The sequence below is a fragment of the Zootoca vivipara genome, chromosome 13 (assembly GCF_965207765.1).
Source record: "Zootoca vivipara chromosome 13, rZooViv2.hap1.1, whole genome shotgun sequence".
Lineage (NCBI taxonomy): Eukaryota > Metazoa > Chordata > Lepidosauria > Squamata > Lacertidae > Zootoca > Zootoca vivipara.
In genome coordinates, this window is record NC_142596.1 from 24,413,943 (window position 1) to 24,431,266 (window position 17,324).

General features: G+C 45.7%; 1 protein-coding gene across 1 annotated transcript in view; it reads right to left on the reverse strand.

The window, feature by feature from the left end:
• IGDCC3 (immunoglobulin superfamily DCC subclass member 3) overlaps positions 1-17,324 on the reverse strand; it is a 108,109-nt gene that overhangs the window by 22,328 nt on the left and 68,457 nt on the right. The window contains exons 7-10 of the mRNA XM_088657250.1: positions 14,258-14,388; positions 10,877-11,014; positions 8,871-9,029; positions 419-584 (exon numbers count right to left, since the gene is read on the reverse strand). Coding sequence (XP_088513376.1) covers positions 419-584; positions 8,871-9,029; positions 10,877-11,014; positions 14,258-14,388 — 594 coding nt within the window. The remainder of the gene's footprint in view (positions 1-418; positions 585-8,870; positions 9,030-10,876; positions 11,015-14,257; positions 14,389-17,324) is intronic.

A 17,324-nucleotide genomic window follows, 5' to 3' on the forward strand; every position in this document is an offset into this window, starting at 1 on the left:
AGCTCCTCCGGGGTCCTGTTGGGCCTACAAGCATGTGGAGATTCCTCTGAGGTACAGAAGACATTGACTGAAAACATACATTCTGCCAGCCATACAGTGAAATGCTATTAAATTAAAGGGCTAGGGTTGCCAGACTTAATAGAGGACAGGACTTCTGTGCCTTTAATTGCCCTGCTCTCTTTTGAGTCTGGAAACCTTAAAGAGAAAGCAGCAGGCCCTTTGCTTGGAAATTAAACACACCAGCCCTTTCTTTAAAAGAAGTCAGTTCCCAGAAGCCTGTTGGAATAAGGAGGGATTCACCCATTCCCTAGGACAAGGACCTTTGTACTAGCAGACGCAGAACACTGGACCCGACCCATTCAGTCTGCTTGGTGTCCCCCACCCAGAGAATCTTAAGATCTACACATAAGCGATTTACCTGTTGTTATTCTTTAGCTTAATGTGGTCCGTAGGTTCTAAAATCTGCCCGTTCTTCAGCCACGTTATCTGCGGAGGAGGTTCTCCCTGTGCCAAGCAGGTAAAGATGGCAGTGGTCCCCACGGGCCTGGAAATAGACTGCGGGTGCTGCACAAATTCTGCAGGAGCTGCAAAGGCAAAGGAAAAGATGGGCGCTCTTTCTCTCTCTCTCTCTCTCTCTCTCTCTCTCTCTCTCTCTCTCTATATATATATATATACATGCACAGATGAAACTCAGAAAATTAGAATATCGTCGAAAAGTGCATTTATTTCAGTAATGCAACTTATTATTTTTTATTTTAATTTTACAATAATTATTATTTTAAATTTACAATAATACAAAAATAAACATCACTATTACATTTCATTAATTACATTCCATTTATAATTGACCCGCCTAACAAAAAATGATTACAACAAATATAGGCTTGACATATCTTGCTTTGCATGTCATGCATCTATCTCAGGGGTCCCCAAACTAAGGCCCGGGGGCCGGATGTGGCCCAATCGCCTTCTAAATTCAGCCCACGGGCGGTCCAGGAATCAGCATGTTTTTACATGAATAGAGTGTGTCCTTTTATTTAAAATGCATCTCTGGGTTATTTGTGGGGCATAGGAATTTGTTCATATTTTTTTCCAAAATATAGTCCGGCCCCCCACAAGGTCTGAGGGACAGTGGACCGGCCCCCTGCTGAAAAAGTTTGCTGACCCCTGATCTATCTCATATATTGGTTTCACCTTTTAAGTTGCATTACTGAAATAAATGCACTTTTCGGCGATATTCTAATTTCCCGAGTTTCACCTGTATATATATATAGAAGGGGTGGGGGAGGCAGAAAACTAAGCTTATTGCAGAGGTGAATCCCAGATAAATGAATGGGAGCTGCTGGAACTGGCATCACCAGGGTGCCCACGAAGATGCCAGGGCCTACGTGCCCTGGGAGGAGCCTGCATTGGCCTCCCTTTACGAAGAACATTGTGCCTTCAAATACACATGCATAGATAGTTGCATAAAGAGCTAGGGTGTTATATGGTTGGAATGGCACAGCATGACTCCCAGCCAGTCTTGGCTCTGCCACCGGTGACCTGGAGCACTCAGTGGGGAAATAGACAGTGGCCACACACGAAACTTGTGATGGCTGATTTTGAGAAGTGTTTCCCCCTTTTCTTTATTGCAACCCATTTTGACCATTTGTGGGAAAGCTTTATGCGAACAAAATTACCAATGAATGAATGGTACGATCTGGAAAGGAATGCCCAGTCCTGTAATCCCCAGAGCAGAAGGAAGTGAATTTAGAACGAGCACCAGCCCTCCTATTAACTCAAGCAGCGAGTGATGTACAGTAGGGCGTCCAGCTAGTGATGTGCAGAAAAGGGAATTTCAGCAGGCAGAGTTAGTTGTGCAAAGTACACCTCTCAAAAAACAAAAACAACAACAACCCCTTCTTGTACCCAGCTACTAAAGGCTCAGGAGCCTTGCCTTCTTTTCCATTTGGCCTCCCTAGAGGGCTCACGGCACTGGGAAACAGGAGGAAGGTATCAGCATACTTGTGGAGGACCAGGATTTCTGCCCACCCCCCCTCTAAATCAGTTAGAGGATGCTGGTGCCCATCTGGATATTCACCAGCCTCTTTGGTCTCTTATGACACCAAATGGCTAATTGGAAACAACAGAACGGGTGGCTGGTTGGGAGGGATCCCTGTTTCTTTGCAATCTGTTCTTCTTCCTCCCTGCCTCAAAAAGAAACACCCTCTTCATTTTGTCGTTGTATGTCTTAAGTTGTTAAGCATTCTCCTATACGGAGCTTGTTCATTTGCGACAAGGGATGAAAATGAGACTACCAACATCTGAGGTCACAGAACTGAGTGGAGTATAGGAAACTTGTCTGCTGCAGGGATCAAAGGAAGGAGATCAAAAGGACTCTCTGAAAGGGTCAAAGAAGGGGAACAGAAGAAGCTGGTTTAACATTTAGTACAGGGAGATGTTCCTGTCCTCCCACCACCACCACCAACTGAACTTGATTATAATACCACCGTGTTAAGTTGGCTTAAAAGATAATGATTGCTGGGAATAAATAAGCATTTCCAAGGTGCTTTAACAATCAAACCTTCTTCCCTGGGAACTCTGGACATTGTAGCTCTGAGCGGGCAATAGAGGATTCCAAACCACTCTCAGCACCCTTGGCAAACTACATCTCCCAGGATTCTTTGTGGGGAGCCATGACTGCTTAAAAACGGTATCATACCACTTTAAATGTATGGTATAGATGTTGGATGGACAAGATTCAAATGTAATGAATGAATGAAGTAGCTCTATGCTACTGTCAAAAGAACAGTTCTTTATACTTTAGGAAAGAATGCCAACTTTGCAAAGGGAGCACCTAAGCTTACTGAAAGTGTAGAAGGAGTCTGGTACCATTGGATGCAAGGAAGAGAATGAATGGATCACAATAAGTAGTTACGGTAACAACTGGAACGAGAGATTTTCACAATGTGGGTACAGAAAGCAGCAGCTACTGCAACAGGGACAGGGGAGGGATTCTTTGTTTGAGACCCTCAGCCCTTCACAGGAACATGGAAGTATGTGCCACACATAGCTCAGTACTGTCCACACTGACTGGCAGTGACTCTCTGAGGTTTTTTCAGGTAGGGGACATTTCAAGCCTTAACTGGAGACGATAGGAATTGAACCTGAGACCTCCTACATGCAAGGCCCTTCTCCTCTTTCTTTCTTTCTTTCTTTCTTTCTTTCTTTCTTTCTTTCTTTCTTTCTTTCTTTCTTTCTTTCTTTCTTTCTTTCTTTCTTTCCTCACTCTCTCCCACTTCTCTGCAATCCTGAGGCTTTTGCATAACACCAGCAGCTTCTGGATATATTCCAGACACTCCCTGATTTACTGCTCCAAACCTTCAACTGGCCCACTTGTGGCATGAGTTATAAACAAGTGTTTTGTTTAATACCTTCTGCTTTCAGAATGTTGTTTGTGTCTACCTGAGAACGTAGTGTGTGAGCTGATGAAAACCAGCAGATGGGCATGCCCCAGACCCTGTGGTGCCTTCAAATCAGCAGCCCACTCAATGCTGCAGAAATAAATTATTCTGAGTGTCTGGGAAAGGGTGAAGGAGGAGGAGGAGGAGGACACCCTAACATCAAGGCTGCTGAACGGGTCATCCTCTGTCAGCAGCAGCCATTCCTCCTCCTCCTCCTCCTCCTCCTCCTCCTCCTCCTCCTCCTCCTCCTCACACTCGGCTTCTTTCGTTGCATAATGGTTCCTCCAGCCCAACTGCTTCGAGAGCTGTGTTGCAGACAGAGGATGGCCGACCTTTCACTCACCTGGTCAACCGCAACGAGCAAGACTGCAGCTGCGCACACACACATCTAAAGCACATGCTTCCCCTCAAAGGCTTTTGGGAACTGTAGTTATCACAGACCCACAATTCCCAGCCCCCCAACAAACTACAGTTCCCAGGATTCTTTGCGGGAATGTATGGTGTACATGCAGCTTAACTCTCCAAGGGACATGGGGAGCTGCCTCAGACAAGTTCGGGATTGTCTGAGGAACCTCAGGCCCAGGGACTGGATGTACCCTTCAAGGCTCTCTTGTCTCTGTTTTGCACCCTCTCCTTGAGGGTCTTTGCCTGGCTGGAATTTTGTCCTAGAATTTTTGTAATGCCTCACCCTTCCCTAGATGGGAGGATGGAGAGGAGCTTTCAAAGAGGCTTAGACAAATCTGTGTGGAACAAGCCAATCAATGGCTACTAGCCGCAATGGCTAGGTTTACCACGTGTGGGTGGGCAGAGTGCTGTTGTGCCCCATTTCCAACTCGCGAGCTTCCCAAGGGCATCTGGTCTGCCGCTGCGAGAGCAGGATGCTGGCCTAGATGGGCCACTGGCCTGGTCCCAGCAGGGCTGTTCTTAGGCGTGTGCAAATATGAATGGAAATCAGCCTACCATACAAAGGTGAAATTGACAGGAATTGTTCCACCCACTTTTGCCTCTGGCTCCACCCACCGCTGGCATGTGGGCCCCAGAAGGCTGCCCAGGCGGAAAACAAATTATATTTGTTTACTTCTATACGGGGTTCCAGCACTTCTCAGGTGGGTGCCATTGCTATGATAAGAGAACTATGGGAGGCATTCCTGGTGAGTTCCAGCACCTCTTTTTCTAGAAAAATAGTACTGCTTATATATTAAATTTGTATCCTGCTCTTCCTCCCAAGGGAATTGGGTTCAACAGTGGATCTACAGTGGCGTCATCTCTCCTGGATTTCAGAGAGGGGTCGTTCCCAGGCCTTCTGCACATACCATGTGCTCTCTGTTTGTTCCTATGCTTGTTTTCTTTCTAGGCCGCAACTGACTTGGCGATGGTTGTTTGTGCGAACGCGCACAGGATGGCACCAAGTTACTGGTGCCCAAGGAAGGGGGTCTTTCGGGCCAATGGGTCTCGCCTTGTCCAAACGGAGGCTACAACAATGTCGTTTGGAGGCAAGGATGTTAGCAGAAAGAGATCTCCTTCCCCATTGCCCCAAAGGGGAAAAAAACCCCTCTTGCCTGGCCATCCCTGTGAAAATGGCCAATTAGGCCGCTCAGGTGGGAGAGAGATAATTTGAGATTCAGAGGCTCATCAAACCGAGCAGTTAACGAGGGGAGCTGATGAGAATGCGGGCCGCTGGAAACGGGCTACTTCAAAGGCGAAGCCGAGGCTCGTAATCAGGGAAAGGATTAACAGCATTCAGCTCTGTGTTGCCAGCTGTGTGTCGCTCCCCTTTTCTCTCCCCATCCCTCCCCTCCTCAAACCCTGGAAAAGGCATTCTCTGTGCAAAAACTTCACCATGGAGACTGGACGCACAGCAAACATTTGAGAAACTCCTTTTGGGGCAGCATTGGCCAAGGTCATTAAAAATGGCTTTTCAGGTCTGCTGTTAGGAGGATTTTGCCTTCGGTGGGGGGGGGGAGAGAAAAGCGCCCGCATTTCCCTGGTGCACAGACCACACAGCAGAGGGGTTTAGTTGCAGGACTGCAGCTACAGGAGAGCAGGGAACTGAGCTCTCTCACTAAGTTTTCAGCTTCCTTTTCTTTTCTTTTCCCCAAAACAAAAGGGAAAACGTAAGCTTCTTGCCCCTTTGCATACGGAGAAGGGAGGAGGTAAGGGCAGACAGCATTAAGAATATAAGGAAAGCCCATCTAGTCCAGCCTCCTGCTCTCACAGTGGCCAGCCAGAAACCTGCAAGTAGGATTTGAGCACTGTAGCATACTTCCCCCCTGCTGAGGTTTCCAGAAACTGGTATTCAGAAGCATTACTGGCTCTAAATGTGGAGGTAGAGAACAGTCATCATGGTCATCATGGCCAGTAGCCATTGGTAGCCTTCTCCTCCATGAATTTGTCTAATCTGAGTTAATCTGAGATTCTGTCCTGAATCTTCCAACATTCGACTTCATTGGATGCCCCTGACTTGAATTCTAGCATTATGAGAGAGGGAGAAAAACTATTCTATCTCTGCTTTCTTCAGGCCATGCATGATTTATTTATTTTTTAAACCAAACCTTGTCATGCCTCATTTGCCTTTTCTTGAACCTAAAAAGTCCCAAATGCTGTGAGCTTTCTTCATGGCGATATCGTTCCCTCCCCTCGATCATTTTGGTTGTCCTTTCCTATCCAATTGCTCTGCAGAACATCAACCTCAGTGCTCTCTGGTCAAAGAGTACAGAACAATGCCAGACTGTTGAAGGTATTTGGCCAAGCCAAATCTTGCAGGTTAAAGGGATGGGGCAAGAGGCCCAGCACTTGGTCCTGAAATTGCAAATCGGTGCTGAATGCTGCAACACGATTGCTGACAAAAGTAAGGCCCTGCCAGCATTTTAGACTTCTCTTCAGAAAATTGCACCGGCCACTGATTTGTTACTAGGTGAATTCCAGGTGTTACTCTTAGTATATAACAGCTTGGGAACAGTTTGCTTGAAGGATCACCTTGCCCACTTAACTGTTTTGGTCCGTGGAAGTGGCATTTTTCAAGTGCCGCATAATGTTTGCTCTGCGCTTGCAAGCAAGCAATCTTTCACTGTGGCACCCCGTGAATGTTGGAACTCCCTGCCTATTTACATTGAAGGGAGGCACATTCGCTGCATTTCTTTTCACCACCTGCCACAAGTATTTCTTTAAAGCAGGCATCCCCAAACTGCGGCCCTCCAGATGTTTTGGCCTACAACTCCCATGATCCCTAGCTAACAGGACCAGTGGCCGGGGAAGATGGGAATTGTAGTCCAAAACATCTGGAGGGCCGAATTTTGGGGATGCCTGCTTTAAAGCAAGCCTTACCCAGACATGTAAGTTTGGCATGAATTTCACTGTGTAGTTTTATTTTACAATGTAGGTTTTGAAACTGATTTTATTTTGAAAAATAAATACGTAAATCTTAGGCTAAGGTTTTTTACTGGCTATTTTTATAAGTAATTTTAGTTTTATGCAAAACTACTTAGAGGTTTTGAGGATTAATAAGTGGTATATAAATGAACAAGGCCAGTGGAAGTGATGATATTCCAGCTGAACTATTTAAAATTTTAAAAGATGATGCTGTTAAGGTGCTACACCCAATATGCCAGCAAGTTTGGAAAACTCAGCAATGGCCAGAGGATTGGAGAAGATCAGTCTACATCCCAATTCCAAAGAAGGGCAGTGCCAAAGAATGCTCCAACTACCGCACAATTGCGCTCATTTCACACGCTAGCAAGGTTATGCTTAAAATTCTACAAGGCAGGCTTAAGCAGTATGTGGACCGAGAACTCCCAGAAGTGCAAGCTGGATTTCGAAAAGGCAGAGGAACCAGAGACCAAATAGCAAACATGCGCTGGATTATGGAGAAAGCTAGAGAGTTCCAGAAAAACGTCTACTTCTGCTTCATTGACTATGCAAAAGCCTTTGACTGTGTCGACCACAGCAAACTATGGCAAGTTCTTAAAGAAATGGGAGTGCCTGATCACCTCATCTGTCTCCTGAGAAATCTCTATGTGGGACAAGAAGCTACAGTCAGAACTGGATATGGAACAACTGAGTGGTTCAAAATTGGGAAAGGAGTACGACAAGGTTGTATATTGTCTCCCTGCTTATTTAACTTATATGCAGAATTCATCATGCGAAAGGCTGGACTAGATGAATCCCAAGCCGGAATTAAGATTGCTGGAAGAAATATCAACAACCTCAGATATGCAGATGACACAACCTTGATGGCAGAAAGCGAGGAGGAATTAAAGAACCTTTTAATGAGGGTGAAAGAGGAGAGCGCAAAATATGGTCTGAAGCTCAACATCAAAAAAACCAAGATCATGGCCACTGGTCCCATCACCTCCTGGCAAATAGAAGGGGAAGAAATGGAGGCAGTGAGAGATTTCACCTTCTTGGGCTCCTTGATCACTGCAGATGGTGACAGCAGTCACGAAATTAAAAGACGCCTGCTTCTTGGGAGAAAAGCAATGACAAACCTAGACAGCATCTTAAAAAGCAGAGACATCACCTTGCCGACAAAGGTCCGTATAGTTAAAGCTATGGTTTTCCCAGTTGTGATGTATGGAAGTGAGAGCTGGACCATAAAGAAGGCTGATCGCCGAAGAATTGATGCTTTTGAATTATGGTGCTGGAGGAGACTCTTGAGAGTCCCATGGACTGCAAGAAGATCAAACCTATCCATTCTTCAGGAAATCAGCCCTGAGTGCTCCCTGGAAGGACAGATCGTGAAGCTGAGGCTCCAATACTTTGGCCACCTCATGAGAAGAGAAGAATCCTTGGAAAAGACCCTGATGTTGGGAAAGATTGAGGGCACTAGGAGAAGGGGACGACAGAGGACGAGATGGTTGGACAGTGTTCTCGAAGCTACGAACATGAGTTTGACCAAACTGCGGGAGGCAGTGCAAGACAGGAGTGCCTGGCGTGCTATGGTCCATGGGGTCACGAAGAGTCGGACACGACTAAACGACTAAACAACAACAACAACATATAAATGATCCTTTAAACAAAACAAAAATAATAATAAATACATTTAGGCTCCCTCATCACTCCCTTGTTACTATCACCACATTTTCAGCTGCAACCCTGTTTAGGTGATCAGAAGAAGAAATTTCCAGGACACAGTTATACTATTTTTAAAAATGAAAAATCCATTCATGGCGAGGAAGTAGGCACTGGACATTTCCTCATGTGACGCCAGGAACACTCTTAACTTGAAATGTGCTGCTTGTAAAATGTTGCTAATGAAGTATAGGAAGTGAAAGAGACCATTTTAAAAAAACTGAGTGTACATGCTAGTCAATGTCACTCTTCTGTTCTAGTTGAAGGAAATCCAAGGGCACCATTTACACTTTGCTTCACTTGTGAAAACAGTCATTTGGTGTCTTAGCAATTGAGGGATCCTGATCCTGATCGGCTTACCTTGCACCACCAACCTTCCTTGGGCTGTCCGCCTCACCCTCGTGCCGGGCTTATTGGCTGCGCACACATATATCCCAGAATGCTGCACAGTGAGGTCAGAGATCATCAGGTTTCCTGTCCCAAGGACCTGAATTCCTTCAACGCCAATCGGTCGGCCATCTGGGTTGCAGAAACACAAGAGCAAATTACACCCTGGGTCCATCTGGTATTTACGATGCAAAGGAGCCTGGAACTCTCTCTCTCTCTCTCTCTCTCTCTCTCTCTCTCTCTTAATCTAGAAAGGCACCGTTTCCCCTAGAACAACCAGGCTCACTCTAAGGGACCAGAAATGGGATGAGGAGATATGCTTCTCTTATGCCAAACCCAAACTCTCTTTCAAAGGCAGCCCTGAACAGATTTTAGCTTTCAACTTCAGTCGTCATCAAATATAATACAGGCACAAACTTAAGTTCCAATGAATACTGTTTAAAGACGGCTTCAAAGCCGATACCAATCTTCAAAGCATCAATGTACTTCAGGCATAAACAGTTTTTCACTTTTTATATACTTCTCCCAAACTTTGCAGTTTTCACAAGGCCACATAATCCTCCTCTTTTCCCAAGAGGAGCGTAAGCCCACTCCACCCCCTTTTGTCCCACCCCCTTTTCCGGCCACTTCCGGGTTGCCGCGATCCGCACATGCACGGTTGCACATCCATTGGATGCACATAAATTGGTCATTGCCTGTATTTTAAAGGTATAGTTATATGCCCAGGTTTACCGTGACCACTGAATTTGGTCACACTGGACGCTTTTATCTATTATTGGAACAATGTGAGGATGAGCACTTCTATATTGCTTATTAATACAACATAAAAACCACAATTTAAATGGCTGGTTTTATATACTGGGTTTCATACACCTCTTGGAGATTTTTCTTTCATATTAAACTTATATAAATGTGGCTCCTGGGAGGTTGCCCATGGGGGATTATACCCCTCAGGCTGGGGGGGGGGATAAGGCTTTCCCGCCTTTCGCTGAAACCTAACTACTGGTTCCATTTCTATTAAGTTCTTTTTGTAATTCACAGCATCCTTCAAAAATGCTGTCCATTTAATAATTTCAATCTGTGCCTCTCACAACTTTTGCAGCAGTTCCTTCTCTCAACTTCAGATATATACATCATATTAATTTTTTTAATGCTGTTGTAGAGAAAGAAGATGTTTAATATTTGTATGGTGCAGTCAAGGTGGCAAAAGGTATTTAAAGCAAGCTGCATTGCTGTGGTCAGGGCAGCAAAGCACAACAAACAGAGCACATTGATGTGACCTGGCGTGTGTGTGTGTGTGTGTGCGCGCGCGCGCGCGTTTAAAGCTTCTTGCTTGGCTATGGTTGACGGAGGCAGTGACCCCACTCTGCTCCAGCAGTCCTGGGATCAGCAGGGCCTCCATAGCTCACCAACCAGCCGTGAGGGATTAGAAGCTAGAATCTCATTAACTAGCAGAGAGAGCTTTAGCACTGAAAATGAAAGGGTGAATTCGCTCTCCTATGGAGAGCCAAGGAACATCTGATCCTGCTGGCTCCGATGAACATGTTTATGCTACGTTTAAGGAACGTGGCTTTCCTCAAAGAATCCTGGGAACTGTGGTTTATTAAGGGTGCTCAGAATTGTATGCCTGTGGGAGTGGCAAACTACATTTCCCAGGATTCCGTGGAGGAAGCAACGTGCTTTAAATGCATTTCAGGGACATAGAGAAGCGGATGTGAGAAAACCACAAGAAACAGATGACAAAAGCATTGCAGGGGGTTGAACGAGATGACCCTCTGGGTCCCTTCCAACGCTACCAGCTTTACGCGCAAAACTAGCAACTTCTTCCAGCTCACAAGGGTCTTCATACCCTCAAACCAAATTCCTACCTAGTAGCAACTATAATATACTGCGTGTAACTTCGCCCGCACTGAAGTAATAGCAAAGCTCTCCTTTCTTGTGTATGGATTCTGAAACGAGGGTAACCTCTGGTCACTTACCAAGTCGACTCCAGGAGACGATAGGCCTGGGGTTTCCAGTTGCAATGCATTCCAGGATGGCGGTCTGATGCACAGTTAAGGTCAGGTTCTCTGGTCCCACGAGAATCATGGGATCCTTGTACACGGGAGCATGAGAACCTGTGCATGGCAGACCAAGCGTTAACATGAGACATTCTGAAATTGAGAAGGTGCATCTGTATGTGTATATATACACCTCATTCCTGGGGCAGAGGCTCCGCGCGTAAGGTTTCAGGTGTGCTGTGTCACGTCAAGGCTAGAGCACAGCCTCAGCTCAGTGGTAAAGGATCTGCTTTGTCTGCAGAAGGTCCCAGGTTCGATCCCCAGGTAGGGATGGGAGAGCTCCCTACCTGAAACCATGGCGTGCTTCTGCCGGTCAGTGTAGACACAGTACTGAACTAGCCGAGCCAATGGCCTGACTCAATGGCAAGCAGTTCCTAGTGCTCTTATGAGAAGGCAGCCATGCCCCAAACCCGCATTGCCAGGATGTGCCTTCCCACTCACTGCAGAGGCTGAAATCCCGCAGGGAGAAGGTTCTCTTGACCAGGAAAGAGCACAAGGGGCTGACTCCTGGAATTTATACCAGGCTTGGCCAATCAGGAAGCCTCATGCTGCCTGCCAGTCACAGGAGCAGATGCCACATGGTGCTATTCTCTTCTACAGCTGAAGGGGGCACTTCCAGGCAACCTGTTTATCGAGCAGGGAAATTAGACAACACTGGCTATTTAATGATTCTGATTTGTTTGTGGGGAGGTTACACAACCTTGCATCAAAGCAAGTGTAATTCCACAATTTTCAGTGCACTGCCCTGTCGCTTCCCTCGCTGCATAAAGCCTGATAATTTGGGGAAGCATGTTTGTTGCACAAGACCTCCCTTTCAACTATACTTCGGCAACCTGAATTTGCTGGGATGCGATTCAATCCCACCTTAAAGCAGCAATGATCTGGAAGCTGAAACGCCCAAAACACCCACGGTAGTTCACTAGGCTTGGCTCCCGTGCTCAGGTGTCCTCAAGGGTTTCAAGGTAAAGCCACGAGGCACGACTGGTTTATTATACAATCTTTTAAAAAAGCCAGTGTGGCATAATAATGGTTAGTGTTGGACTGGGACGTGGTGAGAGCAGGGTTCAAATCCCCACTCAGCCATGAAGCTCACTGAGTGACTCTGGGCCACTCAGCATCCCATCTCTTAGCCTAACCTACCTCATAGGGTTGTTATGGTGATGAAATGGGAAGAAGAAGAACCATGGAGGTCTTTAAGTGGAGGCTTGACAGCCATCTGTCAGGAATGCTTTGATGGCATTTCCTGCTTGGCAGGGGATTGGACTGGATGGCCCTTGTGGTCTCTTCCAACTCTATGATTCTATGTATACCACCTTTTAGATCCTTGGAAGACAAAGGTGGCGTTTAAATGCAATAAATAAATAAATAAATAAATAACTATTTTTAAAAAATTAAACCAGTCCTTCCTATGCCCTCTAAATCCTACACTGCATGCTGCCTTATACTGAGTCAGACCACCTAGCTCAGCCCTGAACTGATAGCAGCTCTCCAAGGATTCAGGTAAGACTTTTTTCCAACCCCTATCTGGAGACGTCAAGGATTGAACCTGGGTACTTCTGTATGCAAAGCAGATGTTCTATCACTGAGGTAGGTCCCTCTCCCCTGACACCAAGCCACTTGCCACCCTGGACAGCTCCCCCTTGGGATCACCAAGATTAATCTGTTGGGAGACCTGCTTGCTCAGGTTCTGCTCATCACCAAAAAGCAGGCAGTGCTATGAAAGGAATGCTGTTTTTGCCTGGAGGTCAGTTTTGTTGCAGACCAGAGATGGACATTTTGACTCATTCCTCCTCCGAAGGCTGGTTTCCAGGACATGCTGGTAAGCAGGTGTGTGAACAGCCATTTGCAAAGTGGGTGTCAAGGCTGAAGGGAGGTGGGGAAAGCAGCTTTCAAGAGAGGGCCAGAAAAAAATCTAATGTGTCCTTTTGGAGAATAGGGCCAGACTGGAAGAAATTTAAAGAATATTTAAAGAAATATTGTAATATCTGATTGCTTGAGATAGATTTGGAAGTATTATAGGTTGCAGTTTTAGAAATTATGGTTTTAGGATGAAAACAATATGAGGTGATGATATAAAGGATGAATTTATAGAAATAAGGCGAAGTAAAATAGATACTATGAAATAAGAGTTAAAATATAGAAGTTACTAAAGATGAATTAAAATGAAGCACAGATGGGAGGGATCTGAGGAAGTCATGTTAAAATGGTTAGAAAACGACAAGATTGGAAAGTACAGATTTTTTTCTTTTGTATGTTTGTTTCGATGTGCTGTATTGTGTTTATTGTTCTATGTATTGTGTTTATTGTTCTATTATGTGTTGTTATAAAATGAATAAAAAAAATTGGGGGGCAAAAAAGGAGAATATTTAGCATCCTGCCAGGCTCAGGACCAACAGTTGGCCAGGTTGGGCACAAGCAAGGGTCTTGGGGGTTCAGAAGAAGAGTGCATTTGCAAGCCCAACATTCCTGCAAAGCGAGAGGGTCTCATGAGGGAGCATGTCATGCATCATCTTTAAAAGCTTGGTGGTCAGGATGCAGAAAGTGTTGGGACATTTTCATTGCTTTTGGCCAGTTCTAAATACCCTGAACTCTGGGACTCTGTGTCTGCTGCTGAACCTTCACCTTTTACTTGCCCAAATTAAGGTATCTTTCTTACTTGTACGTTAAGAGCCTTTGCCTATGTGTGATGAGCAGGAGCCAGGACTGTTGGGTTCTGCAGAGAAATGGCCTTCGGGTACCACCAGTCTGCGGTGTTTTGGGCATGAGAAAAGATGGGCCACCCCAACCACTTTGCTCCCTTCTCCTCTCTGCTCCACTTGAGGAAATGGTCTCTGAATTTCCAACGAAGCACTTTGCGCAAATTCAGGGCTCTCGGGTAGGATTCTGGCTGCAGAATTTCACATCCCCTGCTGAGAAGCAGCCGGCTTTACGGAGCAATGTGTTCAAGGAATGTCAACCATCTACTGCTTGCCCCTGGCAAAACAGCTCTATGCACCTGCACTGCAGAATCCGGACATGGTTGTTGTTTCAGGACTTTTGACAGGTTGACAAGCACAGTGGGCACAGCGGGCAGGGAGGGTAAAAAAAGGGGCTGTGTGAAGGTAAGCTCTATCTTCTCAATAGTCCCCTAACCGGTGCCCTCCAGGTGTTTTGCATTCCCAACAGCCTCAGCCAGCACATGGCGTCCAACACCATTCCAAGCACCGGTCTTACTGCAGCCAAATGAGTCGCATTAATAGGCTGGCCTGGTAGGAAATCAGTGGGACGAACCACCTGCTTCTGCCCCACAAACACACCAACCTGACACAGTGAGCCTGGCTCCCCTGCTGAACTTCACACTGGCAATGTTGGTGGCAACACAGTGGAAGATCCCAGTGTCTTCAGCTCGCAGTCCAGTAATCTGCAAAACGCCCTTGGGCAACAGCGTGTACCTAAAGGAGGAAGAAAATGCAAGGGAAAGAAAGGGAGGGAGGTTTTCAGCATAGTAACGGGTACATGGGTATTTAGAGAGTTAAAGGCCTGCTCCAGAATGAGGTGGCAAAGCATGCCACTCCAAACTGCAGGTGGCTGGTGATGTTTTGACTTCTTCCTTATGTTTTTGTTAAGGATCCTTGCAAGTAGAAATCTAGCACATCCAGCAAAGAACCCCGTTATGTTAGTTTTCTGACTGCAGAGGGATTTATTTACTTTGGTTTTCACATGGTGGACCATTCACAGTTGGCATCCAACAGCTGCAGTACGTAGTGCTGTAGTCCATTCTGCCACCTCAGCATCCTGCCCGCTATTTGCCTGCATATGCACTCTGCTTCCAAGCAGTTGCCTGAGGGGCATAATGATAAATGATCAGCGAAAGAAAGAGATGAACAATCACTTGGTATACCTGATCTCATAGATGGTTTTATGATTCTCCGCTTTTCCAGCTTTCCAGTATTCAGTTGTTGGTAGTACTGTAAATAGTTTTTCCCCTTCAGAACTGAACTAAAATACTATTTTCTGTATGTGGTAAGCATTAGCTGAATGAAAAATGGATTGTTTTGATGATACTCTATACATCTGTGTATGTATTTTATGGATGCAGCTCTTTACTCTGGCGTTTGACATCCAATATGTGTATTTTTGGATGCGGGTGGCGATGTGGTCTAAGGTCGGCGGTTCAAATCCCCACGATGGAGTGAGCTCCTGTTGCCCGGCTCCTGCTCCTGCCCAACCTAGCAGCTCAAAAGGACGTCAAAGTGCAAGTAGATAAATAGGTACCGCTCCAGTGGGAAGGTAAATGGCGTTTCCGTGCACTGCTCTGGTTCGCCAGAAGCAGCTTAGTAATGCTGGCCACATGACCCAAAAAAACTGTCTGCGGACAAAAGTCTGCTCCCTCGGCCAGTAAAACGAGATGAGTGCTGCAACCCCAGAGTCGTCTGCGACTGGACCTAATGGTCAGGGGTCCCTTTACCTTTATGTATATTTTTAGGATCCACCTTATGTCTGTGAACTGTTTGAATTGTTTTTAATATTGTACAGTGGTACCTCAGGTTAAGAACTTAATTCGTTCCAGAGGTCCGTTCTTAACCTGAAACTGTTCTTAACCTGAAGCACCACTTTAGCTAATGGGGCCTCCTGCTGCTGCCGCGCCACTGGAGCACGATTTCTGCTCTCATCCTGAAGCAAAGTTCTTAACCCGAGGTACTATTTCTGGGTTAGCGGAGTCTGTAACCTGAAGCGTTTGTAACCCAAGGTACTACTGTATTTTAATTGCTATGAACTTCCTTGGAACCTTAAGAGTAAACAGGTAAACAGTAAGCAGGTAAACAGCAGCAGCAGCAACATTTTAATATTTGCAAGCTACTTTGAAGGCGCTGCTATAAAGCAATCAATTTGGGGCATGGGTGTAGCCAGGATTTTTGTTAGGGTGGGGCAGAACCTCAGTTAGCTATGTATTTTTACTGATTTTTATTGATTTTTGGGGGGGTAGCTGCCACTCCCTACCCCTCTGGCTACTCCCATGATTTGGGTTGTTGATGGAAATAAATGGACTGAAAAATTAACAAATAACTAAGGAATGAATTGATAAGTGGGAAAAAGGCAAGCAGCCAATGGTGCGACCCTGCAGCCATACCAAGCCAACAAACACAAACCTGATTTGCAAAATTTGTTCTGTGAATGTGCACCGAATGAGGACACTTGGTTCTATGAGCACAAAAAGAGCCTCGCCAGATCAAGTCTCATCTAGTCCAGCATCCTGTTCTCATGGCAGCAAACCATGGAAAAGCCTGCAAGCAAGACCTGAGCACCACAGCACTGCCTGTCACCTGCTATTCCCAGCAGTGGACGTTCAAGAGGCTTGCTGCTTCTGACAGGGGAGGCAGAACATAGTCACTGTGGCTAATTCTCCTCCAGGGAATGACCTTAACCCCCTTTACAAGCCCTCCAGTTCAGTGAATGTCGCTGCCTCTTTGGGGAGCAAATTCCACTTTGCGCTGTGCGAAGAAGTTACTTCCTTTTCTCTGCCCCGAATCAGCTTCGTTTCAAATGTGCAGACACACACCCTGGGATTATCACGGGGTGTTTTTCACTTACCAGTTTAATTGCCTTTGCAACTGGTTGGGGGGCAGGTGAGTGGAGGTGGGTTATGAATAGGAAAGTTCCCTTGCTTAGTTATAATATCAAGCTTAGCGCTGCTATTATTCTGGAACACTGGTTTTCAAAGCCTGCAGCTTCGGAGAAGCTTATCAGGGGTTTGCCAGCTGTCTATCTTCCCTGAAAGTTAGCTTGCCGATCACAGTATTTTCTTGAAAGGCTCGGCAACAGAGGGGGATGTCAGGCATGTTCTGGAGCGCAGTCTCAGTTCAATGCTGAGGTCCATTCTGTCCAGACAATGGCAAGCACAGGATTCCCAAAAACATTTCCCAGAATCCTCTGCTGCATCCAGGCCTTGTCATGGGTCCAGAGAGGCTCATGTCACTTCGAGCTTTGGGGGACCCTAGCTACACAAAAAAATTTTTTTTAAGGACAACCCATGAAAACAAAATAAGGCACACCTCCCTCCAAAAAGAAGAACAAGGGTGACTGGTTTGTTTATAGAATAGTTGATCTGAGAGCACACATTCATCACAGTCTAATCTTGTAACATCAAATATATTTCTATTGGTATTCATGAACATTTTAATTTTAATTCTTTAAAATCTATTAACAGGTAACAAAAAAATCCCTTTTAACAAATCACATCTCTTACTTGCTTAAATTTGTAGCTCTAAGCTGAGAGAGCTTTGTCACATTTTCGTCCAATGCACATGAAAAAAAGTTGTGAAGCTTATCAGATGCCAAAAGATTAATAGGTGTCTAAATCGGAGGCCCCCTTTGAGGTCAAGGACCA